The sequence below is a fragment of the Nymphaea colorata genome, chromosome 1, assembly GCF_008831285.2.
Source record: "Nymphaea colorata isolate Beijing-Zhang1983 chromosome 1, ASM883128v2, whole genome shotgun sequence".
Classification (NCBI taxonomy): domain Eukaryota; kingdom Viridiplantae; phylum Streptophyta; class Magnoliopsida; order Nymphaeales; family Nymphaeaceae; genus Nymphaea; species Nymphaea colorata.
Genome location: NC_045138.2, coordinates 14,236,820 through 14,264,086, shown reverse-complemented (window position 1 = coordinate 14,264,086; position 27,267 = coordinate 14,236,820). Strand labels below are relative to the sequence as shown.

The following is a 27,267-nucleotide window of genomic DNA, read 5'->3' as shown; positions in this document are numbered from 1 at the left end:
ATATTGTACCATTTCCACATTATGCCTAGGAGCATATTAAGATAAGAGCTTCAGGAGTGCACAAGGCCAGTTTTTTAGTGAATGAAGCACATAACCTCCTGGTAGTCAAAGTTTAGGGTGAATCTATCAGCAAGCACAGCCTGATGTTTCATTTCCAAGTGCTTTAATCAAACAAAGAAGACCCTTTTACAACACAAATTGCAAAACAAAAAGGGAACAAATGGGTGAAAGGAAAGCCAATTTTTTCATAAAGAACTTTTCCTGTAACAAATGTGTCCAGTTGATAGATCAGTTTCCACATTAAAAGTAGAAAAGAATCTCATATGCAAATTCATGATAGCTTCAAGGGTTATGTGAAAGAATCAACCATAAAGTTGTGCCATGCCCAATGTCATGCACAAGTAACCAGCATCTCACTATGGAAAGATCCATCAACTAGGTCTTGAAAAGCATCTCAAGTACATTCTGTTATACACTAGATGATTTATCATTTAATCTGCAAATCTATCAGATACTACTATTGCAACCTGTTGCATTATCATAGAAACCTGGTAGCATAAAGGATAAGCCAGTAACGTACACTTGCTAGGCATGGCCAGACATCTACAGAATTACTGCTAACAATATTATATTACATAAACCATTTGCAGCCACTAAACACACTCCTAGTACTATTGATCTCTGGTGATTAGACAACCAATTCATCTCACAAAGGGGCAACAAGTGGATTTTTGTTGGCTCTTCACTAAAATTGTTCTTGAGGATTGATATTGACTGAGAAGGGCCAGAATAGATTCTACCAATTCTTGCCTTGAATTACCATATAACAATATGGAAGAAAAGTGTTAACGCACAAACGCACATGAACTCTGTCAGAACATCTTCAGGAAACTGATAGCAAGTTGAACTTTATGGTGTATTGGCAAACCTTGTACCGCTGCAATTTATCAGGCAAACATCAAATATGAAGTTACCTGGAGTTCTCATCCATCGTATTGAGCCATAAACTAAATTCTGTTTCCCATATTAGGACCAATTGCTTCTGATTAGCCCCCTGCAACTCCCATCCATCATCCTCAACTAGATTTAACAGCATGATGCAGACTTTAATAGTGGCCGCACAACCAACTAGCCCTTACAGCTATTGCATGGGGCCACAACTAGCTTATTCGACGTGTAAAAAAACAGAGGACATACTGGTCTTGTTTTAAGTCAAGCACACAAGCAGTTTGTGAAGCTTTTCGTTTTCCCTCTGTAATTAAATCAAAGCAAAATATCCCATCTTCAAATGCCTTATCCACTATCATCAGTCCCACCAATGTGCAAGCCAAACAACACAAGACTTAAAGTGCAGGAATTTGAAGGCACGGTACTAATCAAAATTTTTGACAAATTTGATAAAAAAATAGATGCTCCATTGATTTATATTAGCAGCTTCATAGTTAGCAGCACTGACACGTACGGCTGCATTGTGTTATAGTGCATGACCATGCACTGGCTAAAGAAACTATTCCCTACATCGTAAGTCATAACCACCAAGAACATGAATGGCGATGAACTGGAAAATTGTCTCCAAAGCTTATTTAAGGAATCCAGCGAAATGAGTTGCCATCCAAAAATCTGGGCCCCTAAAATAGAACCTCCACACCCTTATGAATTATCTGCAGGAAAAACAGTAGGAACCAAACTGCGAAAGGAAGGAAACGAAGAATGGCAGGATTTAAAACTATCCCCGACTTGTATACAAACTCAAGATATTGTGCTAGGAAACAGAGAAGGAAAACAGGCCTTCCTACATGATCAGAGCTCCACGTCGGATGCCTCCAAGTTCAAAAGAAAGACAAAGAGAGACAATATTGTCGAAATTAATAAACTAATATATCGAAGAAATGAATGTTCATATCTACAGAAAGAAATAACAAATATTTGATTTACATCTTCTACCAAGCTAATAAAACAAACAATGAGGCAATATCGAGCTGACCGTCATGCCAAGGCTCCCGATAGTACCTGATAGATAATACATCTCCAATGGGATCAAAATTTGCAGCTTCAATCAGATAAAAAATCTCAGAGAAGTCAATAGGACCGAATTTTGAACTTCAGAAATTTTGAACTTCAGAGACATCTGAATTTGAACAACTTCAGCAATTTCCGCTACTGTTCCAATTCATTGATACTCAAATTGCACATCAACATTAATGTACTTCCTCATAAGCCGAACAATCGAAGAGGTAAAACCAGCTAACGTCTGGCATTCTTCTCGGGTCTTCATCTCCGATATGGTTCCATGAATGACCAACTTCTTAAGATTCGGACATCGTTCGAGAAGCCCCGCCACCCACTCTGTGAATAGGTCATTGATCACCGTGGAACCCAACTCGAGGGCCACTACATTCTCCAGCATTGTCGAACCATGAAGACCATAGTGCACCAAGCTGTCCCTTGTCTCGTAGCTTAGTGAGAGGTGGCTCAATCTGGGGAAACAAACAGCAATCGTTTCCAAGTCCAGGACCTCATCCTCCACATCGAACACCACTCCCCATAGCCGAAGCCGCCTTAACTTCGCCGATCTCGTTATTGTCTGGTAGAACTTCGGCCAGACGATCGTGAAATCGTTCACGTCGACTACCTCCAGGTAATCCGCGGTGTCGCCGATGTCCAGATGGATCACGCTGACATCGTCGAACCTGAGATGCCGGAGCCCACCCTTCCCCACGAGCTCGAAGTACTCGAGCGTCGAGTTCTTGAGGTGCAGAGATTCAAGGGAATCGGCATCGAGGACGAACTTGTCAAGGCTGATTGCTTCGACGTAGATCCGCTTGAGGGTGGGGCTGCTGAGCTCCATGGTGGCCTGAGAGTCGGACATGGCAATGTCAGGGCTCACGAGGGAGAAGGACTCGATGAGTGGGCAGGCAGAGAGAAGGAGGCTGAGGTCAAGGGCGGAGACGCTAACACTGTGCAGGGCGAGAAAGCGGAGGCAGGGGAACCGCTGGTAGCTGGGCTCGACGCCGGAGATGGAAGTGAAGCCGAGGACGAGGGCCTCGAGCCGGGAGCGGCCGCACCTCTCCAGGACGTTCACTGGCGGAGCCGTGCGGACGAGGTGGAGGAGGGAGCGCAGGGAGTCCCGAGTGTACATGAGCCAGGCGATGACTGGAGCCGCGGAGAACTCGTCGGCCACGTCGGCCATAGATATCGACAGGCTTTGAAGACCCTTCGTCTGGAAGATGGTTTGCGTGATCAGGATCTCCAGCCGGCTCGCCGAGAGCTCGCGATAGACCGGCCAATCGGCGGAGTTGAAGGACAGAGTGCGCAGGTGGTTCCGGCCGGCCTCTCGCCACTTCCGACATGTCGCGGACGCCACCACTACATCCCTCGCTGCCCCAACGCGTGATAGGATGTTACCGATGACCTCCACCGGAAGGCACTCCATTCTCTCTCTCTCCACCGGATTCGAGTGTTTTGGCCAAAATGGAAGAGATAAAAAGAGCAACAGTAACCTCGGCCCTACCACCGCGAATTTCCGTCAACCCGTTGCCACAGAAGCGACGCAATGATCGGTGTGTAAGTTGTTTCGTCTTTCAGGACGTCGATTGTTGACGCAAGCCCCGATGAAAGCCAGAGACGACCGGATAGCGATCTGCCGGCTTTCCTCTATCCGATTTCTTCAATATTCGACGGCAAACGACGCGACGAATGACCTGAAACCGGATCGTTCGTCCTCTCACCCTCGATTTCTTCAATCCAGCGCCAAAGAAACGCGACGGATGGACAATAACCAGATCTCTCCGTCTTCCCCACCGATCCCTTGTCGGAGAACGCGAGAGATGATCGGGAACCGGTGGCGATCACCGAACGAAGGGACGAGGATGAGGGAGGGAGGGAGGGAGAGAACGGGGAAGAGATCACGGTCGTCGTGGTCGGAGTTGGTTCCGTCGCATTGGGCGACAACACTATCAATCACATGCGCGCCATCCTCATTTTCATTTAATGAGGGCACAGTCATCTCGCATCCAACGGTAGAAACGAGAAGAAGTTGTTGCGAGATCTACGGTTCCGATCTATTCTCATGTTTCTGTTCGTGAGGGTCAAACGTTTGGTAATCAGCCTTTCTGTTTATTTCTGCATCTCGATTTGGCCTAAACGCTTGAACGGGAAATCACTGGGGCGGGCACGGTGAAATCGGATCGGCAACAAGTCCATATCCACAACTCCGTACTAATTTGAAATGCACGAGGAGAAAACGAATCTAAGTCCAAATAGAAATGATCCACTCTTATTTGAATTCAAACGGAATCCCCATATATATTTGTTGCGTCATGTACAAGCAATCGAGCTTATATTTTTCACTCCAAATAACAAAAAGTTTTCCATGGCCTACCAAAGTTGATACATTTGCCACATTATCCTTTGGATCATTAGAAAAACTTCCAAACATAGAGTGAAGCTCATGTAAATCAAGAAATGAATCCAATCCATAGTTAGATAAGCAAGGAATTGGGTTAGGAACTAGAATCTCAGTGATTTACATGGTCCAGTTCCAGATTTGAACAGTCTAAGAATATACAAAACAAGTTCAGGTAGAATTTGGTGCAAAGATTTTTTCTCTAAATACCATAAAGTGCATTTAAGCGTGAAAATAATCTAACATAATGTATTTTTGACTGCCATTCAATTATAAAATGATGTTCATAGAGTTATACTGAAGCAAAAAAGCATATGATAACTAGATTATGATTGCATAAACATTTTGCAATTTTAAGGGCATGTTTTCATAATGGAACTACAACATTTACCAAACTTGGAGTCATGGATTTCCAAATTATATGATTGACCAAGCCAAATGTTTAAGCATGATTACAAAATCAATCAGGCAGTGTTCATAGGACCACTTTTGCCAACTAAATAAATATCATAAGAAGTATCAGTTGTTCTGGTTGCTTGTTCAAAAGTCACAATCTGGAGAGAAATATAGAGACTAGATAGTCGTAATCGGGAGAAAGATAGAGAGAGCTGTGGTTGTTGAGGTGGGCTGAGAGAGGGACGCCCGAGTCCAAGTGGTGGAGCTTCGAGTGCTGTGTCTGAGGGCGACTGATGAGCTGCGGGTGCGACGAAGGGGCTCCCCGACTGGGCCACGCCGATAATGACCCTCCTCCTTGGCTCCCTTTCCCCTTTGGTGGCCCTCCTTGAGGTGAGCTAACGGGAGCAGAGGAGGAGCCCACCTAGTCCTGTTGAGGTTGTAGCGGCATCTTCCTTTCCCGAGGTCTCTCGCTCAACCCCTAAAAAAGCTAAAACCCCTCCCCCATTCTTTCTTCCCAGTCCCAACAACCGAGCGACAGCGAAGAAGAGGCCCTGCTTCCAACTAACAAGGCAGGAAAACCCATCTCCATTATCCTATCTGCTCACTAAAACCCCCGGTCAAATGCCACCGAAACCGCCGAGCTTTCTTGTGTTCCTTCAAAGGTAGCATACCTTCTTTCGTTTTCTCCGTTGCCCATTTGCTATTTTTTCTCTATCTGTCATCGTTTCCGTGGTTGGTAGTCCTGAAAGAAGAACTTAAATTCTCTTTCTCTTCCTGCGGAAGGCAATGTCTTACGTTTCGGTTTTTTAGTGTGAACTCCTGCTTGAATTCTCTTGTGGAGATTGATTGTGTGTACTTATTTTGCACAGCGGCAGCAGTTCCTTTATTTTCTCTCTTTTGGGCTTACGTTATTATGTATCAGCTGAAATGCCTACTGATTTTAATTTGGTTGTCCTTTTTTGGTGTTGTTGGTTTTCTGTAGTCATCTGAGAGCATGATTGATGAGGGGCCTGAAGAGATTGGATACATGAGGGTATAAGCGAGAGATACCCAGGTTCTTTCATCGTTGGGGTAAACAAGAGTCCTTTCCTGGCGTTGCTGCTGTTTAGAAAAAATGGCGTCCCAGGTGTTCTGTTGTACTGTTTCATCTGCGTCTCAGCCTCATCTGTTGCTCGATTCTTCCTCACATTCAAAAGCTTTTTGCAAAGATCTGAAAGGTCTTGCCCTTCATGGCGGAATTCAACCTGCAGCGTTCTCCAAGGTTGAGGAAAGGAGTAGGATTAGACTTGTGCAGCAGAAGCTACTTTCGGGTTCGAATTCACGTAGAGCAGGGGTTGTCTCCGCTACACATACGCCTTATAACAGCAAGGACCCCTTCTTGAATCTGCATCCAGAAGTTTCAATGCTGAGAGGAGAAGGGAATAACACTGTTAGCAGTCCAAAGAAGGATAATTCGGGTATTGCTCTTGATACATACAGTGAGGATGCTCCTCCGAATCATTACAATGCGGCCAAGATTAAAGTGATTGGTGTTGGTGGTGGTGGTTCAAATGCCGTGAATAGAATGATAGAAAGTTCTATGAATGGCGTTGAGTTTTGGATTGTAAATACAGATGTGCAGGCCATGAGGTTGTCGCCTGTGTATCCAGAAAACCGACTTCAAATTGGCAAGGAGCTAACCAGAGGTCTTGGTGCCGGGGGTAATCCAGATATTGGCATGAATGCTGCCAAGGAAAGTAAAGAGTCGATTGAGGAGGCGGTGTACGGATCTGACATGGTTTTTGTAACAGTAAGCATTTTTTACTGTTGATATTTGATTAATCGTCCACCTACGTTTTTCTTGTTGAATTCCGTCAGTTCACGGAAGCTAAAAGGAACTGTACTATAATGCTTCTAATTCACCTGTTCTATGATTGTTGATATCTGAGGTGAAGGTATCTTTCTAAGATGTAGAGCAGCACTATTATTAATTTCCGTTGGACTATTGAATCGATTGACCATGTCACTTAAAAATATCATCACGTTCACACTTAAAAATATCATCACGTTCACACTATGTATTTTGTAATATTTTTTGACCTGTGAAGATTCCTGGAGCGCAAGGCTTGGGGTTCTTTAGTTTGTTTGTGTAGTGACTGCAGCAAGTTGACATAGCGTGAAATTCTATTTCAGCATGACATTATATTAAGATGCACCACGACACTTCAGACAGAGTCAATGTTGCGCATCAACTTTATCTATTCCCTTATTATCTCGATTACTGCTTTTACTGTCTTGCAGTTTCTACTTTCTTCCCTTGCGTTTTATCATCAGTTAGTCATTCTCTTAAGTTCAACTTAGTTTTGTTATTTGATGATTGCTGTGATAATGTTTTGGAACTGTTATTCAAGAGTTTGCATACAAGATGGGATCATATTTTCTTGCTTTAAATTTCAGAATTGTGGATTTATATGATTAATGACACATACACTCATAAATATGGATATTTTATGTGCAATTGCCACCCTATATCCTAACTTGCCTTGTGCCAGGTGTGCTTGGCATGATTTACCCGCTTCTCTTGCTTTATTTTCCATGCTTGTGCTCTATGGACCTTTTTGACAAAAACTGATTTGGCGTGGTTATTTCAAACTTTGAATATTAATAATAACAATGTCACACACATGCTAAGTTTTTTGCTTATGTGCATTAGCTTTTATTTGGTGCTTATGTATCTAAAATTGTGCAGGCTGGAATGGGGGGTGGGACAGGAACAGGTGGTGCACCTATAATTGCAGGGATTGCAAAATCAATGGGTATTCTGACTGTGGGTATTGTTACTACCCCATTTTCTTTTGAGGGTCGAAGACGGGCAGTTCAAGCACAAGAAGGAATTGCAGCTCTGAGAGATAATGTTGACACATTAATTGTCATACCAAATGATAAGTTGTTGACAGCTGTTTCACAATCTACACCTGTGACAGAAGCATTTAACTTGGCTGATGACATACTCCGGCAAGGAGTTCGTGGTATCTCTGATATAATCACGGTATGCACTTAGTTCTATTTGTAGTTTCTTGTGCAAAGTATCTCATGGATGTCTCCCATTCTTTAATAATTATCTCCTGGCTGATAATGGATAGATCTATCTACAATGTTTGTGCTTTTCCTTAAGTTGAAATTATGTCCTTTCTTTACTAATGACAAAAACTTTCTTGCGATTTTACTTCTGTTTTTATCGTCTTTGCAGATCCCTGGTCTAGTTAATGTTGATTTTGCTGATGTAAGGGCTATTATGGCAAATGCTGGCTCCTCTTTGATGGGGATAGGAACTGCAACAGGTGCATTTATGAATCTAATATGATTATACTATGTTTCCTGTTTTAGAAATTAGGCACAATTCTGTAGAATCTTTTTTCTGCTTCCTCTGAGCATACCTTGGATGTTCAAGCTTCTTCTCCAATGTTCTACCTGGAATGATTGAAGAAATTCCTCATGCTTCATGAGATTATTATATTCTGATCTCACCTGGTATTCCTGAAAAAATTTTTATGATTTGCTTTAAAATCATCTTGTCTGTGTCCAAATGAATGTCCTTTACAGAAGATGTCACCATTCAAGAAAATCCTAATAAAGAGGCAAACCAGCTTACTGATTTGTTCTTTGATAATTAGTGGTCCATGGTTGACTTATGTCACATGTATGTGTGAAAGCATGTGCATGTGGCACATCACAAGCACCGTGCGCCTCTGCACACACGTGTACGTGTGTGTGTGTGTGTGTGTGTGTGTGTGTGTGTGTGTGTGTGTGTGTGTGTGTGTGTGTGTGTGTGTGCAACTTTGCATTTGAGAAAGAAGTTAAAAATTTGTTTGTGCAAGTTTCTTGCTATACTGGAAAGGGGAAGGTTCAGTTGCTGGCATGTTTGTCCTATCATGTTATTATGAGTGAGATGGCACAACCTGAACATGGATGCATCTTCATATCCTTCAGAGGGGTGATCTACCATGGACCCATGATTTATTGGTTCTAAATTTCTAATCCTGCAATAAGTTCTCCATGTCTGTTTCTTGGGCTGGCTTGGTACTTAGTGGATTGGCAGGATAGCCTTTTCCATATATCCTTCATAATTAGCAGCCTATCTGACTTTGCTTTTAAATTTTGGCCTTACCCTATTTATTCCCAGGCCTGATCATCCACGTTCAGTTTAGTTGCTTCTTCACCACATGCTTTTCTAGTAAGCAAGGTTGCAGGCTCTCTGATGCGATGGAGTGATTTTCCATTAAATGAGGGCTTCCATTTATGGGGAAAGAATACAAATATTTAAGGAAATATGAACTGGAAGCTCAGGTAGCTACAGAAATTGAAAAAAAAAAGGAAGTTAAAAGTATCTGAACATTCTGAGAAAACATGACAATGGTGCATGAGGGCATGTGCATTTACATGAATCCATGCATAGAATGTGCAGTTGTGAACTTGTCTGCTTGTTTCTGTCTGCAGGATAAAAATTCTCCATGCATGTTTGTTTCTGTTTGCAAAATAGAATTCTCTGCATCTTCTGGTATCATGTTTCAAAAAAAAAAAGCATACCTGTCACTTATTTAGTTCTTTTAGACATTAGTGTGCAAATAGTATTGCTATGGCATCTGAGGCTCTGAACAAGAATCATGTCATTGTTTAACTAGGCTCCTATTGTTTTGAGAGTATGCATGCATCAAGCTGAACGTTGGTCTAGGCCATAATCTGTTCCGTGAGCTTGAAATTCTGGCCATGGTTCGACATCCCGATTGAGAATATGTTTTTTGCATGATCTGAATATCCTATTATATTTTTTAGTGTTGGAGAAATGGTCTGAGGCGCAATGTGTCTCATCCGTGCTCTTCCCATTCAAACACAATGAAGGGTGTTCTATGATACCCTTCATCAAAACCTTTTCTGTATGTTTTCATCAGGGGTGCAACAGAAAGCAAGGCATCATGTGATGTCCATCACCACCTTGCAGACATGCCCTTAGGTTATGGTGTCAGGGCCTCTCTTTTACTAGTTATTGCCCTACAGCTGATCCTCACCTTTTAACATAGGAATTATTTTTTCTCTATGATCCTATCACTCTGACATTGTTTCTGAGAATTTCAACTTACACTAAGATAATTAAGCTGTTTATCTTGTGAAGGTGGGTGTCCTACTACACAAACCATAGTAAGCTAGTTATGCAAAGGGTGACCATGATGAAGAAGTTGTGATGCTGTTGTATGCAGGAGAGCAACCTATATTTCAGAAGGCGATTTTAGTCTTGTATGTCTTTGTTGGGACAACTTTTGCTCAGCACAAAATATTGGAGGACAGAGTGTTCAACTTAATGATATATTAGTACATAGAACATACAGCAAAAAGAGAACAGGCACACATTGAACTAGGCATATTTAGAAAGTTATTGTCGTACAAATGTACCTGCATATATATGCAATATTATTTTGCATTGAGTTTGTCACGGGAATGTTGAGAAAAGAATTGCATGCTTCAAAGTCTAGTATGAATCTGCTGACTCGTTTGTTGTGTATATGTTGTTTTGATTCAATTACTAGCTTATTTATTTCCACAGGCAAGACTAGGGCAAGGGATGCTGCGTTGAATGCCATTCACTCACCTTTGCTCGATATTGGCATTGAAAGAGCCACTGGAATTGTCTGGAATATCACTGGTGGAAGTGATCTCACTTTGTATGAGGTGCCTTCTCTCTCTCTCTCTCACAAACTCGATCTGACTTCCATCAATCCTGACAAATTTGACTTTTATGTCATTCTCTCCTTCTTGGATACTGACTCTTGAGCATTCAACAAGGAGCGGTTAATAAAGACAGTTGTCATGGTACCATATTTGGTGGAAATCATGATAGTGTGTCTGCACGTGTTGGACTTGCAATCCATATTTAATGGATCTGTGTGCCTGATTAGAAGATTCCCTCTGTTGAAACTTGAGGCTTTCTAGTAAAGATGGCCGATATATATAGCATGTTCATATTAGAAGAAGAATAGAACATAAATGGCATGTGCTAAATAAGATAAAAGAGTATCACCATGTGTGGTGTGGAAATAAGCCATGCCTGTGGTGCCAATTGCCAAATAGGGCCAGCATTTGAATCCTACAAACACACAGGCCTGCTCAATTCGAGCACCTTGTTATAATGATGCTTTTACACAAAAAATGCAGGTGAATGCTGCTGCAGAAGTGATATATGACCTCGTAGATCCAAGTGCAAATTTGATCTTTGGTGCAGTTATAGACCAGTCACTCAGTGGACAGGTAAGTTAGTGAAGCTATTTGCTGTGTTGGTCCTGTCCCTCTCTACTTTCTGCTTTCTTTTCCTCAAAAAGTTTCAGAAGTATATGTTTAAAGTAAGTTCGCATGTTTTTTTTTTCAATTTTGTGCTACCTGTCAATTGATGTCATGTTGAAGTTGTTTTCTCAGGTGAGCATAACTCTCATTGCAACTGGATTCAAACGCCAAGATGAAACTGAAGGCCGGCCTGCACTGGTATCCCCTCTCTCTCTCTCTATCTCTCTCTCTCCCTCTAGCTCTCTTTTTCTTAATGGTGTGAAATGCAGGGAACCCATCAGCTTACCCATGGCGATGGCGGCCCTGGAATCAACCGCAGGCCTTCTTCGGCCTTTGTGGAAAGCGGGTCAGTCGAGATACCTGAGTTTCTGAAAAAGAAAGGACGATCACGCTATCCCAGAATTTGAACCTGCTAACTCTTGTGTAATATATCTTTGCTATTACTTGATTTCTGCCATTAACAAGAAGATGTGAGCTTGTTGGAACCTGTTCTTTCCTTGTAATAAAATCATGACAACGTATGTAAAGGATCCGTTGTTTCTGCATCTGATTTTTTCTTGAATTTGGAGTCCAAACCTGCTTTACACATTTTTACAATCTTTACGATAAATTCATATTTTCACTACTTTATGGTGTGGTCCATACTTCTTTTCACAATGTTAACGCGTAATGTGGATTCAAAACGTGCAACTTTTTCGGAGATTAGACTGAAGGAAAAGCGAATCTGGCGAAGTCGTATCCAATCTCCATTTCTATCTTTATCAGACAAGGCACCATCTTCGTTGAACCAGATTTTCTGTAGCGTCATTCGTCAGAACCAAGTTCAAAAGACTAAGCAATATTTCATCTCCATATCCAGCAAAAGTTTGAACCAGGGAAGATGGACGTGTCTTCGAGTCTCATGAGGACGTCTCCTTTTCTTTCCTTCCCATTTTCCTTTTAAGTTCAGACAGGATCCATATCCACGTTCAAGTCAGAATCTTATTAGGCAATAAAATCATAGAACCCACAAGGACTCTATTTTAGCATCCACAGATTCACAACCTCAAATAAGGATATGGATTTGGATCTAAACTACCAATTTATTTGCATGGAAGCAGTACTGGTTCAGCATAGTGCCAGACCCAGATGCTAGAACTCCACAACGGTCACATGTGAGAAGATAATCTTCAAGTGAGTTTCTCAAACAAAGGCACGTGTAGAATTCATCGGCATTTTGTTGCATGCGTCAGTGAAGTAAGACGAGAGTTTGATCATTGCGTGAAACCACACCTCATTGATGCGTATATTTGCCGGTGTTCAGGCCAAGTAGAGTTGCAAATGGGTCAGATCTAGTAAGAACATTTTAACATTTTTTTTTTTCTGTATCAGATCTGGTTTCCTCAAATGTATTTAGGTGACCAACTGGCTTGCAACTATAGTCCGGGCACCATAAAGGGCCTCCTTGTTTTATGATTAATGTTGAACGGAAAGTTTTTTTTGGCATTGGGAGCGATGCCTCAGAGAGCCGAAACTATCATCTTTCCCCTTGCCTTAAGGTTAGGAGAGTATCACCCAAGAGAATCAAACTAACGAAGGACCGTACCATACTTTTACTGGCTCATGACTTCCTACATATTAGAAATACAAAATCGATCTTACCCTTTTTTAAAGAGCAAGAGTGAAAATCGGCCCCAAATGAAAATTTCTGTTTGTTATTATGGTCATCACCATCAATATCATCTAAATAATATATAGACAGGATAAACTGGACTTTTGAATCTATCTAGTACACCTAGTCAAAGGTCTATGCTTTTGGGTGAGCAAGAGGTTCATCCCACCGCTCGAAATGAGGCACGAAGGCCCCCATTCCTCCTGTCTCCGAAGTCCTAAGCTGCGTTGGTGTCAGTGATGGCAACTGATGCACCCTTCAATTTGAATGTCGTGCCCTACTACCTTAAGACACATGAACTAATGCCTACGGGAATGAAACTAAAAACCTGCCTTTATACAAACTCCTAATCCGACCAGCCAACCAGCTGTGCTATGCCCCTTGAGACTGCAAAAAAGTGAAATGGCAAGATACTAAAAAAGTGAAATGCTATTTCTCAATATACCAATTTTATGCTAGTAAAAAAATTGGCAAGATACTAAAAAATCTTATTGCACATAGAGGTGGTCCATTGAAAATAATGGCGAACTCTCCCTCTCTCTCTCTCTCGCCTTATGATATATGGCAACGTTTTTTCACAGGATATGGGATAGAATACTGCATAAAAAAAATGAGCTTTGTCACATGAAAAGCGCTGCCTCTTCCACTTGACTGCATGCGACATTAAGATATTTTGAAGGAGGCAAGAGTTTGATATGTGGTAATTCATTTTATAAATCCGTTGCAATTCACTATAAATCCGTAGACTTGTGCCGAAACCCAACTTGTCAACCAAAGAACACACACACAAAAATTCAAGATTTTTGTTCTCTGCAGCGCAACTTGATAGAAGATCCTTATTAGATTTTTCTCTGGACTCAAACCAAGTTGGCTCCAAGAGCTGATCATGGATTACAGACTCAGTTACCGGATAAACAGTAGAGGAAAGTGAAACACTTATAGCGCAGAGAGAAGATCAGGCGATCGCATGGAAGATGACCCTGTTAACACAGAACACCATACAGGTGTGGTAGAACACTACCATACTTCTCCATGAAACGAACCCTGAACGGATTGAAGAAAAAGATAAGTAAATGGATGCATCTCTTAAGATACAACATATGAGAGTACAAACAAGGCATAGAATGAACAGAAGGCAGAGGATTAACCGTCAGATACTTCATGCTATTCTATCAGAACCTATTAAGATGATCCAAAACCTCATGTTCATTCCCTGATCTTGTGCTCCATTGCTGGCCACACCACAGCTGCAGGAGCTGTGGGCAGCCTTCCAAGGACGATGCAGAGACTTGTTTCTCTTTTGTAGCCGGCATGCTCTGGTTCCGGCGGGGAGGAGGGACCGACACGTATTCCTCCTTTCTTTCTACGATGGAAATATTCAGGAAGCTTGGCGCTCCTTCATTCTGCTTCTCCATTTGCATTCTTCTCTGCACTTTCTCAACCGATTTTTGAGTTACAAGTAGACATCGACACTGCGGGTTCCTCCTTTTTAAAGTCATCAGGGGATAAGGATGAGAGGACCTTAAGGGGAACCACTTGCGATTGTAGTTTATCATCTTCTGTTCCATTTTTTTCTTTCAAAAAGACGAAAGACTATTATCTCTACTGTATGGTGCCTGGACAGGTGGGTCCAAAAAGCGAAAAAAGGTACTTGATTCTTGTGACGGGTAGATAAAATTATTCATATAACTACAATCACATTAAATGGCAAATTGTCATGTTGTTATGAGCAGATATGCTTTATCATACCAGAGCTCATCAAATGGCAAAGGATTTTTATATTTGAAAAAAAAAAAGTTACATCCAAGCTGAGCGCTTCTGCCCTCCTCTCTCTCTCTCCTTTTTGTATTTAAGAGACCTCTTGTCTTTAAATTTTGTTATATATTCTCATTTTATCGGCTTTCTCTCTCTCTTCCTTTTTCAAAAGTAAAGCCCCATAACGAGAAATATAAATTGAAAAGATTTTTTAGAGCATTTTGACCCTTCTCATGTCTTTTAAAGACAAAAGTACCCCTCACATGGTCTCATGTGATGTGATTGTGGACCCTGAAAGTAAAAGGTTATCCATTGCCGGAATCCAAAATGTGGATGAACATTTTGAGCTTGATGTCGTGAAAGGGGTAAAATCTGGAAGAAACTTAATAGGAGTGAATTTATACTTTGGGTTATGTTTGATGCACAAGAAAAACACACGTTTTTAAATTTTACCATGCATTTTTCATTGATATCGAAAAAAATTCTCACGCAAAATAGTCTGATCTCTTTTCCATGAAAAGAATCTCTTTTTCGTACATTGATAATTTTACCATGCAAAAAATTTTATGATGATCAAAGCATCAAACAGAGAGGCCTCAAGAGACAGGCTTGAGTCACACGCCTCAAGTCACCTTAACTTAGTTGTCATCAGTTTTTCTTTTATATTATTCATCAGTGAGTCAGGCATCTTGGTGCATTAAGTGAAGAATGTGCACTAGGGCGCTTACATCCGATCTATGCACTACCAAGTACCACACAGTGGGGATCTGATTCAGATTAGGTTTCAAATTGAGCCAGACGGGTCAACAACTCCAGGTTTGATTATTTTAAACCAACGTTTACCAATAATCAACTTGAATAATACCCAACCCCGGATTAACTTGACTTGGTAATTATGGATCCATTCTCCATATCCAAAAGACTGAATTCTTTCTGTATCAGGGAGTTTTGGGCAGAATCAAGTCGATTTCACTTGCTTATGGCCAGTGAAAATATTTGATTTTCTTCTATCCCTTGAATAAAGATTTCGTTTAGAGCGTGTTTGGATGGTAGTCGAAAATCGGGTTTTTGGAGGTAAAATCTGGTTTTGCCTCCAACATGCAATTTTAAGCATGTTTGGATGCCACCCAAAATAGGGCGTTACCAAAACTTAGATTTGCCAAAAACCCTGGATTTCCTGAAATATCTGCCTTTCCCAAGGTTTTTCCAGAATTAGACTGATTTTTGCTTCTTTCCTCAAGATTTTATTTGGCCATGAAAACATCTAGATTTTTGACAATTTTTACAACACAAAGTTTTCTACCAACCACAGACCTGCTTATAGTTTTCTAACATTTGCTACCATTTTCATGCTGCGTTTCTAAATCCCAACAACTACGTTTTCCGATTGAAAACATATAAATGTTGGAATGGATATTTTTTCCATTAACAATATTCCCCTTCCTGTTTTTACATGCGCACCAGCTAGGGCAGTAGGATTTTCACCCATCTCGCTTAAAACAAATGCAAGCATGGCAGTCGTTATAGTTTTTCCTAAAAAGTAAAAAATAACAATGTATATTATCTAACAATAAAAACATGAAAAAGCATTCAATTCGATTAAAATGTTTTCCTACGTTCCTGCAGATGTTGGCCCTAAGTGCGATGGACTGCCTAGTGCAAGGTAGGCGCCATAGTATACAACTCCTGCGTATTAGACACTGAGCTTGAGGAAGTTCAGTGATTTATAATCCTCTTTGAATTCGGCCTTGAAAAATGAAATCAAATCTACACCTGACAGGAGCAATATTCAACTCTTAGTAATCATAGGACTGCAGATTCATTGGATTCCGGATTCAGACTAGGTTTGAATACATGAGCACATAAAGTTAGAAACTATAATCCAAATCTGCTTTGGCTTACGAGATTCAACTAAATGGGTTCAGTTTCAGCTTGACATTTGAATCCACTAATGGATTTGAGAGAGAGAGAGAGAGAAGTTGAGGGTACCACCATTTCCCCATAGGTTACGGGAAATTAGCCAAACATCATACAAAATAGAGGATGCCATGTGCTGAACTGAGACAACCTCCTTCCCATAAATTATATTGTTCCTAGAGTTTCAAATAGCCTATCAAAACGTAAAAAGCCAAATTCTCCAAATGGTACGCCATTTCTTTTTGTTTCTCATTCTAATTGGTTCATGGATCAGGTCCCGAATTGTAGATATATTTATACCTTCAATGGAAGACATAGACCAGGTAAGCACATAAAGATCCTGAGGCACTCGACAAAACCACACTAGGTGAGTGGTAGTTCTTCGGCATAACAATATAAAGGACACCTACTTGCAAGGTGAAAACCAAACCTTTTGAGGTTATTTTGATTTTGAATGTGGTCTAACAGAATAAGCCATGCAAGAGTCTTGAATCGTCGAGTAGGACCCCCAGCTCAAAGGAGATTATGAGTAAACCAGTTCACACTAGGAGGTTGAAGCAAGTTATATGCAAGATGTATAGAGAAACGCCCTTCGCCATCTCGTGCGCATGAAGAAAAATGCTCTATGAAAACTGTTTTCGAATTGCACTTAATGAAGGTTGATATCCACAATCTCATCGAATAAGATATTCTTCGTTTATTCATAAGAGAATAGAGACTATGCAAATTGTGTTTGTGTCGCAAGGCCATCACACAAATTGAATTGGAGTCGTGGATAAATGTCTACTACTTTAAAATGAAAGAAATATTTTTTTTCCTGATATCTAGGATTCTTAACCTTCAGGGCCAAAAAGCTGAGTAACATAATCCCAAGCAACAAAATATTTATTCTTCTCCAAGTTTGTCCTTTTCTACCTTGACAGGTAAAGAGAGTACCGATAAGAAATAAGAAGGCAGAGAGGAATACCTTGACAGGTAAAGAGAGTACCGATAAGAAATAAGAAGGCAGAGAGGAAAAGACATGTTTGATCATGATTACCCAGCCAGCTAAGGACAGATATCTCAATTTCCAAAAGTCAGTCTATTATTAATATTGTCTGATTGGTAACCAAGAGGGTGTCTTGATTGCTTGAAATTGAAGGGGAAGGCCCAGGTACTCAATAAAAAGATCGACAATTCAACATTGAAAAATATGAAAGGCAACAAACTTAGTGTATGTATCAACATTGAACAAGGCAATAAATGTTTTCAAGACCAGATGCAATAGAGAAGATACAAATAATGAGCAACATTACCATCATCTGTTGAGGAGTTGCTTCTTCAAGAAGGATCAAGTCATCTGCATACTGAATAATATTAGATAAAAAACCATCCATATTGATGGGGCTAAACCTTCCGCTACAATGTTGAACAAGGCAAAAGATAAGGGCAACGTTGCCGAACTCGTTGTTGGAGTATAGCTATAAAATGATCACTGTCTCTCAAAAAATAAACCAGACTTTTTCTTTTTCATGGCACATGAACGCATTAAAAACTGTTTTCAAATTTTATTTATAAAATAATCGAAACCAGACAAAGTAAAATCAAGACCAAAATCCCAAGCCAGGTGTAGAGTCGGGCTGGATCATCGCATTGCATGCCCACGAAGTATTAATTTTTTTGTGGACCATAATTAGGATTCAAATTGGTTCAAAGGCCCATATTTTATTGAGTATACCTGGCATGTTCACTGCCCAATTTTTAAAAAATATTTTTAACATTCTGGGAAGCCAGTGTGGGACCCATTCTGACCTGGATCTGTTAATGCTTTGGATCTCTATTATTCTGGATCCACTTCCAGACTGTACTTAACGGAGCGGTTTGAGTGGCCCCCTCGTCAGATCCACGTGACTGGACCTTCGGGATTGGATCTGGCATGGATCCCACATTACTTTCTGACTTTTCTCAGGCTCAGCGGAAAAAGATGATACACTTCGTACGTCGGCTGATCAGAGACCGATTCAGTCCTGTATCGGCTGATTCAACCCCGTGTCGGCCAATTTTTCAATAAAACAAAAAAAAAAATCCTTTTCTGGATCCTAAAACTACTGCTCAAAACAGATTTAGGAAGACAATAAAAAATAATAAACATCCATGTAAAAGCTACTTAAGGATCATACCCTTTTTTGGATCCTAACTAAAACTGGTTTAAAATACTGTTTAAAGCATATCCATGTGATTTTAAAAAATCCAAAATAGAAAACTTGAACCCTTTAAGAGATATTCAGATATTATCAGTGTGTATTTAATAATCAAACAGTTTAGGGGATGGAGTCAAATCTCTGACTTGTTCAATCCGTGTGGTCATCTACTCAAAATAAAGGAAATATAAATGAGGTAACGGCTCACCTGCCTTTCAAGATTCTTGTTTTACACCTTTTAATTTGTTGTACCAGATTTCAGATTTGATTTTGCTATTTACTTCATCTTTGCCAGTTCAAGACATTTTAGTAAAAAAAAAAATACTTGCACATGGGTGTTTTCTTTTTTTTGCAAATAGAGTTGATGTCCTGATAATTCAAAACAGAAACTAGTCGCCTACTTTTGTCTCATGCATTGTATCAACCTCTTGGATGAAAATGTGTATTCAAAACTAACATTCTCAAGAAGCTATTGCGATCGTAAACATAGGGCGGAGTCACATAGAAGATGGAAAAAACTAATCTATAGCTTTTAAAATTTGTAGAAAATATGATTGAACCGTCCCTAAAATTTGAAAAGAATGTAGTTAATGTCCTCCATGAATTCTTTTCTAGCTGTCTACACAGCCGGATTTCAACCGCCGGCAGAGAGAGAGAGAGGAGCTGAAATATTGGAAAAACAATTAAGAAGAAGAAAGTGACAACAGCAGCAACAAGAAGAAGAAGAGGAGGGAGAGAGAGAGGACTTTAGTAAAGAATTGGGATCGTATTGGTCAAATGTTGACTACAGTTCTAAATGGAATGGAGAAAAAAGAAAAGAGATCGACGGCAACTCTGTGGAGTGTTGAATGGGTAAACTTTCACCAGTTGGCGCACGTTCAAATCAAATGCGCGTAAATTTTATCCCGATGAAGACAAATCGAGGGAACAGAAATTTGTGTCACAATGTACATCACCCCCTAAGAAACATACTAGTGAAATTTTGTATCCGATCACATGTTCTTTCAATTATTCAAATAAATTTACATTTTATATCTGATTTTTAATCTTAGAGTGCATAAAATCACGCCCTTCATGCAAGTTCCTAACGAATAACCTCCTTCCTTTTCTCTCCCATTCTTTTTTTCAGAAAAAACTTGTTTGAATGTATCATTCAAACAACATAAATAGCGTTTCTAAAGCTGATTAAGGAACCGAGTTTTAATTTTCAAAGTGCCATCCAAATGCTTAATAAGAGGTTTTGCATGTAACCGATCAGGATTTTATGATTCCAAACAAGCAACAATCTTGGCTTTCCCAAAAAGAATTTTAGAATGCACAAAAATTATGAGTTAAACATACTCTAGATTTACTCTACCGAATAAGCTTGTCTCAAACCGAAGCCTTGCGCTGCAAATTTTAAGAAATCTAGGGCTTCTTCGGAATAATTTGTTAAAATTGACCATGATTTAATAATTTGTTATTCACTGAGGGCCCTACACCAATACTTTGACTAGGAGGGATTTCATGTGTAAATTCCTCCCTCTTTCCCAAAACGAAAGACTCTTTTTGTCTCCGTCTCCGTCTCCCCTCCCTCTCTCTCTCTCTCAATTCCTTCCCTGGTTTTCTCCTGTGAGCCAGGTGGGAGAGAGCATCAAAACCCTGACTTTTCCCTTTCTTCTGCAGGTTTTTGCCCAAATTTGCGTCTCTTTCTCTTCTGAAATCTCCCTCTTCTTTGTGTGGCGTTGGAATCTCTGAGCTCAAGATGAACGACCTTCTCTCGGTAATTTTTTTCCCTAATGTTTTTGCTTTAATCGGATATTGGTTCGTGAATTCCGAGATACGTGCCGTAAGTTAGAATGCTGGCTGGGAGATGGGCAGATCGAGCCTTAATTGCTTTAATTCCGTCTTCTTATGTACATTGTTGGATCATTTCGATCGATCGAACTTGTTTGTTTTGATTTTTTGGAGATTGGGTAGGATTCTACTCGATATTTTGGAAGCTTTTTTTAGCTTTGCTTCTGCTAATGGCAGACATTGTATAGTTGGGGCTTTTTTTGGATGCGTCTCTCTTTCTTCTGTACTTGTTTTTTTTTTTTATTAAGGAAGCTTTTAGTGCTCCTACTTGTTCGTCGTTATTTTTCGGATTATTAAGTTATTTTGGTATTGCATTATTGTTAAAATCACATGGTGCAAGGAATTTCTTCCTTCTAGTGTTTTAAAAATTATTGTAGATGGAATTACGGCCTTTATAGTTGGTGAGCAGTTGCGAAACTTCGTTGATGTAGTCTATCAAAGGGATAAGAGACCTATGCAAGTGTTGCCGTCAAGCCTCCTTGCCACATATGAAGTAAACCGAGATGCCACACAATTGGGTGTAAATATGTACTATTGGTTTGTGAATACCATACTGAGGTTTCCCTCAGATAATAACTCTTATAAGCAAGATAATTTCACCTCTTGGAGCTGAATAATCAGTAATAGTTGGAGTGTTGCTACCAAAAATTCGAATTTGTATGGTGGGGCACGATATGTTTTCATTGTGGGGACGTGGAAAATTTTCTAAAAATGGTGGTAACAAGATGATCATATCAGAACTTCTAAGTTATAACTATTTAATAGAAGTAGCTTCTTATTTGCGTTTAATGTCAATTCAAATCAATGCCAGAAGTCCTAGAATCTATAAAATTTCTGAGTTAATATTTTAGACTGATTTAGAATTGTTTATATTGCAATTGAAAATATAAATTCGTCATTTTGAGGGGAAATGCTGAGCTTCCAAAATCATCTCCAAATCACGATACTTGAAAAGACTGTAAGTATCTGTTAGATGCAAGGAAAGGATGACATGCGAATGGAGTCTGATTCGTTTAACAGTATGGAGGACAAAAGATTAAATAAAGCAAGTGCATCTCTATGCTAAATATTTACTTGCTCGTAAAGTTTGCACTTTGTAGGGCATATATAATCTAAAAATGCTATTAGAATTTTCTTCCTTTTGTTATGCAAATATTAATGTCATCTTCTTTTGGTGGATAATTTCAGGATTCATTTGGAACTTCCAGAGGTCAAGCCTCTCAGGAAGCAGATATAGAAATGGGAACCCAAGGCCCGACTAATACTGCAGACGTGGGAATGGAAAACTTCTTCAAAAAGGTTGCTAATATTTTTCCCCTTACATGCAGTCTCCTTTTCTCCCATTGTTACTGACACATCTAGATATTTTTCGTGGACTGTTACTGAAATAATGTGAATAATGGTCTTCAGGTTCGTGAGGTTGAGCAGCAGATTGATAAGATCTCGAAACAGCTGAAGAAGCTGCAAGTAAGCAATTATATACTGATTTCTTTTTGTATTCGGAAGTTTATGACCGGTACAAGACTTCTCTTTTTGGAGTTATTTTGTTGGTCTTATTCAACCATTTGATAGGATTTGAATCCAAGAATGAAAGTCAAGATTAGATGTTCATAAAATGTATTGGACAATGAAAATTCCCAAGTTTATCTCTGTCTAGTTACGTGGACCTATAATTCATGCAGGAAGCAAATGAGGAGTCCAAGTTAGTTACGAAAGCTGATGCTATGAAAGGTAATTCAGTTTTGCTACATCTTCTGCTCATGCTGCGTGGGCATACACACTCTTATTGCAAAGTAATATCATAGCCAGCAACACTTTCAGTTCCCTTTCTTTCTTTCCGTGATTGCTTAAGTTAATCGTCATTGTAACTTCCAGCAATCAGGAAGAGAATGGAGAAGGATGTGGATGAAGTGGGAAGGATTGCGCGTATTGTGAAGACAAAAATTGAAGAAATTGACAGAGATGTAATTATATATTCTTTGCTCATCATCATTTTGTTATCCAAAAACACATGATCTATTGAAGTTTTGTATATTCGCTTACAGTTACTGCTGCCTGCTAAAACTAGCTTTCTTTGTTGTCTTACCAGAATTTGGCAAATAGGCAGAAGCCTGGATGTGGAACGGGAAGTGGGGTTGAAAGATCACGAACATCAATGACTGTGTATGTAATATATGCGTAAAATTTACAAGTGTTGGTTTCTATATTATAAATTGTTATGTATGCAGTGTTGCAGAAGCTTCTCATTACTTTATTATTCAAATGCAGTGCACTGAAAAAAAAATTGAAGGAACGCATGTCTGAATTCCAGGTTTCATCTATGCTCCTGCTTTCTATGACCAAAATGTTCTAATTCGTGTTCTTCTCTTTGTAATTGTTTGTTTAAGAGTTCTTTTTGTTATGTTTTATTCATTCTTATTTAATCTTTTTGTGGCATTACAGACACTCAGACAAACAATCCAAGAGGAATACCGTGAAGTGGTTGAGAGAAGGGTCTTCACAGGTTTGAATACATTTGCAAGGATTGATTTACTTATTTTTGCCTTTTTACCTTTTCATGGTCTTTAAAGTTTCTTGTTTGTCGTGAATAATCAGTGACGGGTACAAGAGCTGATGAAGAGGTAAAATCACTGTTTATTACTCTCAAGGGCTTTCAGACTTCTCCTATGTGTCTGCCTTACTTGCTGATTGTTTACTGGGCAGACAATTGATAACTTGATAGAGACTGGGAATGGTGAACAAATCTTCCAAAAAGCAATTCAGGAGCATGGTCGAGGCCAGGTTTGTATATTTTGATATATTATCAATGCTATTGCCAGGGCAACTTATATCATTGGAGGATGAAAATATGAAAGTCGCCATTAAGAAACAAATAATATCATTTCCTTTTTCGGGTAGGTTGTACTGATAGTTGTTGTGTGGCAGATAACACAAAGTTATCTGCTATTCAGTTGCCTTTCTAAGAGTGAGTGGCTTGGCCTTTCTAGGGGTGTGTGAGTATGTTTCTCTTATTCAGTTATTTGTCTATATCACGGAAGTATGAGGATGAATTTGTTAAAAAAAGGCAGAAGTAATTCTGCCGTTGGGGGCATATTGGGGGTTGTTTCGAAGTTATTGAAAGGTTGGGAGAAGTATATGGCAAGGAATGACCATTTGTTGTGTAGGGGCTTCTAAATGGATAAGGAAAAAAATATCAGTGGAAACAATTTTGGCTCAAAAGGACTTGTCTCATGTGGTAATTTTTCTTTTGGTCATATCTATGTGGATTTCTTGGCTTTGGCTTAGGGCATCCAAATCTAGCTACCTGTGGAAAAAGTGTTATGCCTGGTCCATGTCAAGTGAAATCTGCATGGTCCCGTCCTATATTTACACCTAGTGCAGCTTCACTCTGATTTCATGTTCCCCTATGACTGAGGTTCTGTGGGTAGGGGAGAAAGGAAGCAATTGATCAAGTCTAATTGGTTATCCTTTGTGATGCTCGGATACTCACCCATAAGCTGGTGTTTCCTGGTCTGTCAGACTCTGATGTACTCTGTCTGTTGCCTTATCCCATTCCCAGTTAGAAGGTCAAGGTAATTAGCTGCAATAACATAGTCTGCTGTAATTTTCCATGTGGGAATGGAGGCCAGAGAAGGGCTTGGAGTTCATATTTGCTATTCATAATGTTGGACATGTTTCCAGCTGGTACTCTTCTGATCATTGATCTCCTAGGATAGAATCCCACTTAGATTATGATATGTTCTAAACGTCTGCTGCAAAGACTGATACCTGAACCATGGTTAGGTTCCATACTATGACTTCATATGCTTTTAATTTCTTAATTTTGTGTTGCTTAGTCAAAACTCTTAGAGCCTTTTAGGTCATAATATCAGTTGGGTGCTGCAGGTCATGGACACCCTTGCAGAAATTCAAGAACGACATGATGCTGTTAGGGATCTTGAGAAGAAGCTTCTGGACTTACAGCAGGTGATTTTATATCTTATTTTCTGTAGTTATGAAAAGCTTTTCTCAGTACTCTTCATGATTTTAGTCCTGCTTTCATGCAGATTTTCCTGGATATGGCTGTCCTAGTTGAGGCTCAAGGCGACATGCTTGATAATATTGAAACCCAGGTTTGTTTTGTGACAATAGATAACCAATTTCAAGCAAATTAGTTGAAATGGAACCATAAGTTTAGGAGAAGATGGCTGGAAATTTCGTCCTTGGCTAGCAGTCTAATAATCAAGTCTGCATGGTGTGAAATTCGTCTGGGCAATTTGCAGCATAACCAGAAGATGGGAAACTGGAGTTAGTTTGGTGCCTCAAGTGGTCTTTGAACTCAAGATTATGCAGCCCATTCTTTGCTGGTGTCCAGCATAAACAGCTTCACAGTGCATCCTTGAGCATTACTGTCTGGATATTGCTCAGCTTTATCGTTGATTTGGTTAGATTTCCTGAGTTCGAGATTAATCACAGATTCCTGAACATGTCGGAAACACCATGACATGCATACAACTATGAACTATGTATATCTTTTCCCAATACTGTAAGATAAACAAGCATAGGCATGTATAGACATTCACGACAGGCTGTCTGAAAGGATTCAGAGTTTATTAGTGACAAAAATGTTGGGAAGCTGTCAATGAGTCAAGTTAGCTATTTAATCAAGTAATTCGGGTCAAACCGCTGGAGTTTGTGTTTCTCATTAAAGTACACCGTCTGTTTCTTTCCATTAATCTGAACATTCTCCTGGTTTTTAGATTTATCGAGCCTGTACATATCTTGCCTAAGCCTAACTTAACCAGCTTGAACAGCTCGTGAATACTGAGACATACTTATTTTGGTTGTGTGTAGGTCTCGAATGCCGTTGACCATGTTCAGTCTGGAACAACTGCTCTTCGGAGAGCAAAGAGTCTGCAACGTAACTCACGCAAATGGATGTGCATTGCCATTATCATCCTTCTGCTGATTGTTGTGATTATAGTAGTTGCAGTGCTCAAACCTTGGAACACTAAGAGTGCATGAGACGGTTATTATATCTCATCTGCCTTCTACGTGTGTGTATTTTATGACTGAGCTTTTCCTTCGCCTGATAAATTTAAGCTTTATGGTGCCTATTGTGTATTTGTTCTCTCTGTTAATGTCATTCATCATCCAATCTACCATTTTTTATTTTCCTTTTCTGCAGTTCTTCGCGTCTTGTCACTATCTTCTCTTGAATGAACAAAAGGTTCCGAACATCCACGCAAGTATCATCTGTTGAATTAATTATGCAATAAATATCATCTTCCACCACAAGAAAATTAGCATTTTTTGTTAACGCGGGGAATGTAAAATACTGCCAAGCATCATATTGTTTTTTTTTTTTTTCAAATGGCAGACTTTTGACTTTAAATGACATACATGACAACTGTCAATAAAGTACAACCTGCATCAAGAAATTTGAAAAGTTGAGACCCCTTTTTCAAAACTCGTTTGAAGAAGTCGTTGATCCCTAATTAAGAATCTATTTCTAACCACAGCTTTTAATTGTTCCAGTGTTTCGGCTGGTTGTTTTGAGGCTGAGCGGAAGACAACAATACGATACGATCGCCCTTGCAAATTCGGGTGGAAGCCCATTGAGCCAGATAATGCAAATTTTTAATTAACCTAATTAATCAGACACACCATGGCGATCGTATCGTATCTTCCGTGAATTTGCCGGTCTTCATTAAAACGGGTATCTCACATCATTTGGTGTGAGATCTCCCGCGGGTTTGTAAATGAGTAATCCGGCTTTTGACATTTCGATCAGGAGACTCGAAGTGGGCTGAGAAGTTTGAATCTAAAATAAAAAGTTCCCATCACGAAATCCATGGTGTGCACGATGGGAAGACCTAGCACATTTCCCATCCAAAATATGTTCTCCAGCAATTACATTCAAAGCACTGAAACAAGCTTTTTTGATGGCAATTTGATTGCCTCAAATCTGATCTTGTCTCAGATCTTTCAGATTTTAGGATCCCTGTAAATGATATTACGTTCTTCTTCTGCATCTAAGACGGATCTTTAGGCAGTATTTGGATGACACTTTAAGACAACTTTTTGAAGGCAAATCTGCTTTTTACTTTCAAAACAACCTTTTTTAGAGTGTCGGTGATTTTTGAAAAACCTGGTTTTCAAAGTGATTGAATAATGTGAGAAATGAGACTTTGATTCAACGTGAAAGGCAAGTTCCAACTTATGTCTGAAAATAACAGATCTTAAAAAAAATGCAGAACAAAAAGGGCTTTTTAGTCTGCTGTGGTACCATTTAAAGTAGCAAATCATGATCGACTATAAAAATATCTCGAAGACTCGAAGTAGTTACATTGTTTTAAAATGCTTACTAACGCTGTAAGAAGTTCACGAAATCTCAAAAAACTCACTAATGTCAGTAAACAAATGCTTCTTTTCTTGAACTTTGTCTTCTAATTATGTATTTTAAGATTGAAAAGCTTCGAAAATCACGAATGGTATCGGAATCCGAGAAGGTGCTCCCCTTTGGTTTTCTATGGTTGCACAAAAATCTTGTCCTCTGAGTTTTCCCCATTATTCCTTTCCGCGGAACCAACAAAAGTTATCTGCATTCATGATGAACCTCTCCTTTTTATGTCATTGTATTCCAGTACCTGCATCCTTTAGGTGTATTTCATTTGAAAATTTTTCAAGATAGTGAAATGGCTCAATCAACCAATGACATGCGGTCAGGTGATTGGGTGGAAGGGCATAATAATCAATAAATAACCTACTTCTTGACAACATAATGGTTCACCAATGAACCAATTTCTTAAAATTTGTTGCAAGAGCACAGCACC

General features: G+C 39.6%; 3 protein-coding genes and 1 long non-coding RNA gene across 5 annotated transcripts; 2 read left to right on the top strand and 2 right to left on the bottom strand.

Annotated features, from left to right (window-relative positions):
• Positions 1–1,711: 1,711 nt before the first annotated feature.
• On the bottom strand, positions 1,712–3,904 carry LOC116248159 (F-box/LRR-repeat protein At1g67190). Its single transcript, XM_031620798.2, has one exon. The coding sequence runs from the start codon at positions 3,431–3,433 to the stop codon at positions 2,171–2,173; it is 1,263 nt and encodes a 420-aa protein (XP_031476658.1). The 5' UTR covers positions 3,434–3,904; the 3' UTR covers positions 1,712–2,170.
• Positions 3,905–5,167: 1,263 nt separating this feature from the next.
• LOC116245742 (cell division protein FtsZ homolog 2-1, chloroplastic) lies at positions 5,168–11,658 on the top strand. Of its 2 annotated transcripts, none has more exons than XM_031617263.2 (8): positions 5,168–5,463; positions 5,784–6,590; positions 7,530–7,829; positions 8,031–8,121; positions 10,380–10,504; positions 10,988–11,080; positions 11,234–11,311; positions 11,383–11,658. In XM_031617263.2, the coding sequence occupies exons 2-8, from the start codon at positions 5,916–5,918 to the stop codon at positions 11,518–11,520; spliced, it is 1,500 nt and encodes a 499-aa protein (XP_031473123.1). In that variant the 5' UTR covers positions 5,168–5,463; positions 5,784–5,915; the 3' UTR covers positions 11,521–11,658. The 2 variants fall into 2 exon arrangements, with proteins under 2 accessions (XP_031473123.1, XP_031473124.1); XM_031617264.2 differs by having other exon boundaries at positions 5,178–5,463; positions 11,246–11,311.
• A 1,895-nt stretch (positions 11,659–13,553) lies between these two features.
• On the bottom strand, positions 13,554–14,312 carry LOC116265317 (uncharacterized). The gene is made up of 2 exons (XR_004175022.2): positions 13,913–14,312; positions 13,554–13,808 (listed from the first exon to the last, which is right to left on the bottom strand). It is a non-coding gene; the product is annotated as an uncharacterized LOC116265317 (long non-coding RNA).
• Positions 14,313–20,148: 5,836 nt separating this feature from the next.
• On the top strand, positions 20,149–25,596 carry LOC116246200 (syntaxin-132-like). The gene is made up of 13 exons (XM_031617940.2): positions 20,149–20,378; positions 21,641–21,751; positions 21,863–21,919; positions 22,135–22,183; positions 22,328–22,416; positions 22,542–22,615; positions 22,721–22,763; positions 22,895–22,955; positions 23,048–23,073; positions 23,156–23,233; positions 24,338–24,418; positions 24,499–24,564; positions 25,286–25,596. The coding sequence occupies exons 1-13, from the start codon at positions 20,361–20,363 to the stop codon at positions 25,454–25,456; spliced, it is 924 nt and encodes a 307-aa protein (XP_031473800.1). The 5' UTR covers positions 20,149–20,360; the 3' UTR covers positions 25,457–25,596.
• The last annotated feature ends 1,671 nt before the right edge of the window (positions 25,597–27,267 follow it).

What these genes read in the sequence shown, in the direction of transcription:
- LOC116246200 (XM_031617940.2), top strand. An exon ending in AACAGCTGAAGAAGCTGCAA is followed by an intron (nt 21,920 to 22,134) that starts GTAAGCAATTAT and finishes TAATTCATGCAG; the next exon opens with GAAGCAAATGAGGAGTCCAA. An exon ending in AACGCATGTCTGAATTCCAG is followed by an intron (nt 22,764 to 22,894) that starts GTTTCATCTATG and finishes GTGGCATTACAG; the next exon opens with ACACTCAGACAAACAATCCA.
- LOC116245742 (XM_031617263.2), top strand. Translation starts at nt 5,916, where the DNA reads ATGGCGTCCCAGGTGTTCTGTTGTACTGTTTCATCTGCGTCTCAGCCT. An exon ending in GTGATCTCACTTTGTATGAG is followed by an intron (nt 10,505 to 10,987) that starts GTGCCTTCTCTC and finishes CAAAAAATGCAG; the next exon opens with GTGAATGCTGCTGCAGAAGT. An exon ending in CTGAAGGCCGGCCTGCACTG is followed by an intron (nt 11,312 to 11,382) that starts GTATCCCCTCTC and finishes TGTGAAATGCAG; the next exon opens with GGAACCCATCAGCTTACCCA.
- LOC116248159 (XM_031620798.2), bottom strand. Translation starts at nt 3,433, where the DNA reads ATGGAGTGCCTTCCGGTGGAGGTCATCGGTAACATCCTATCACGCGTT.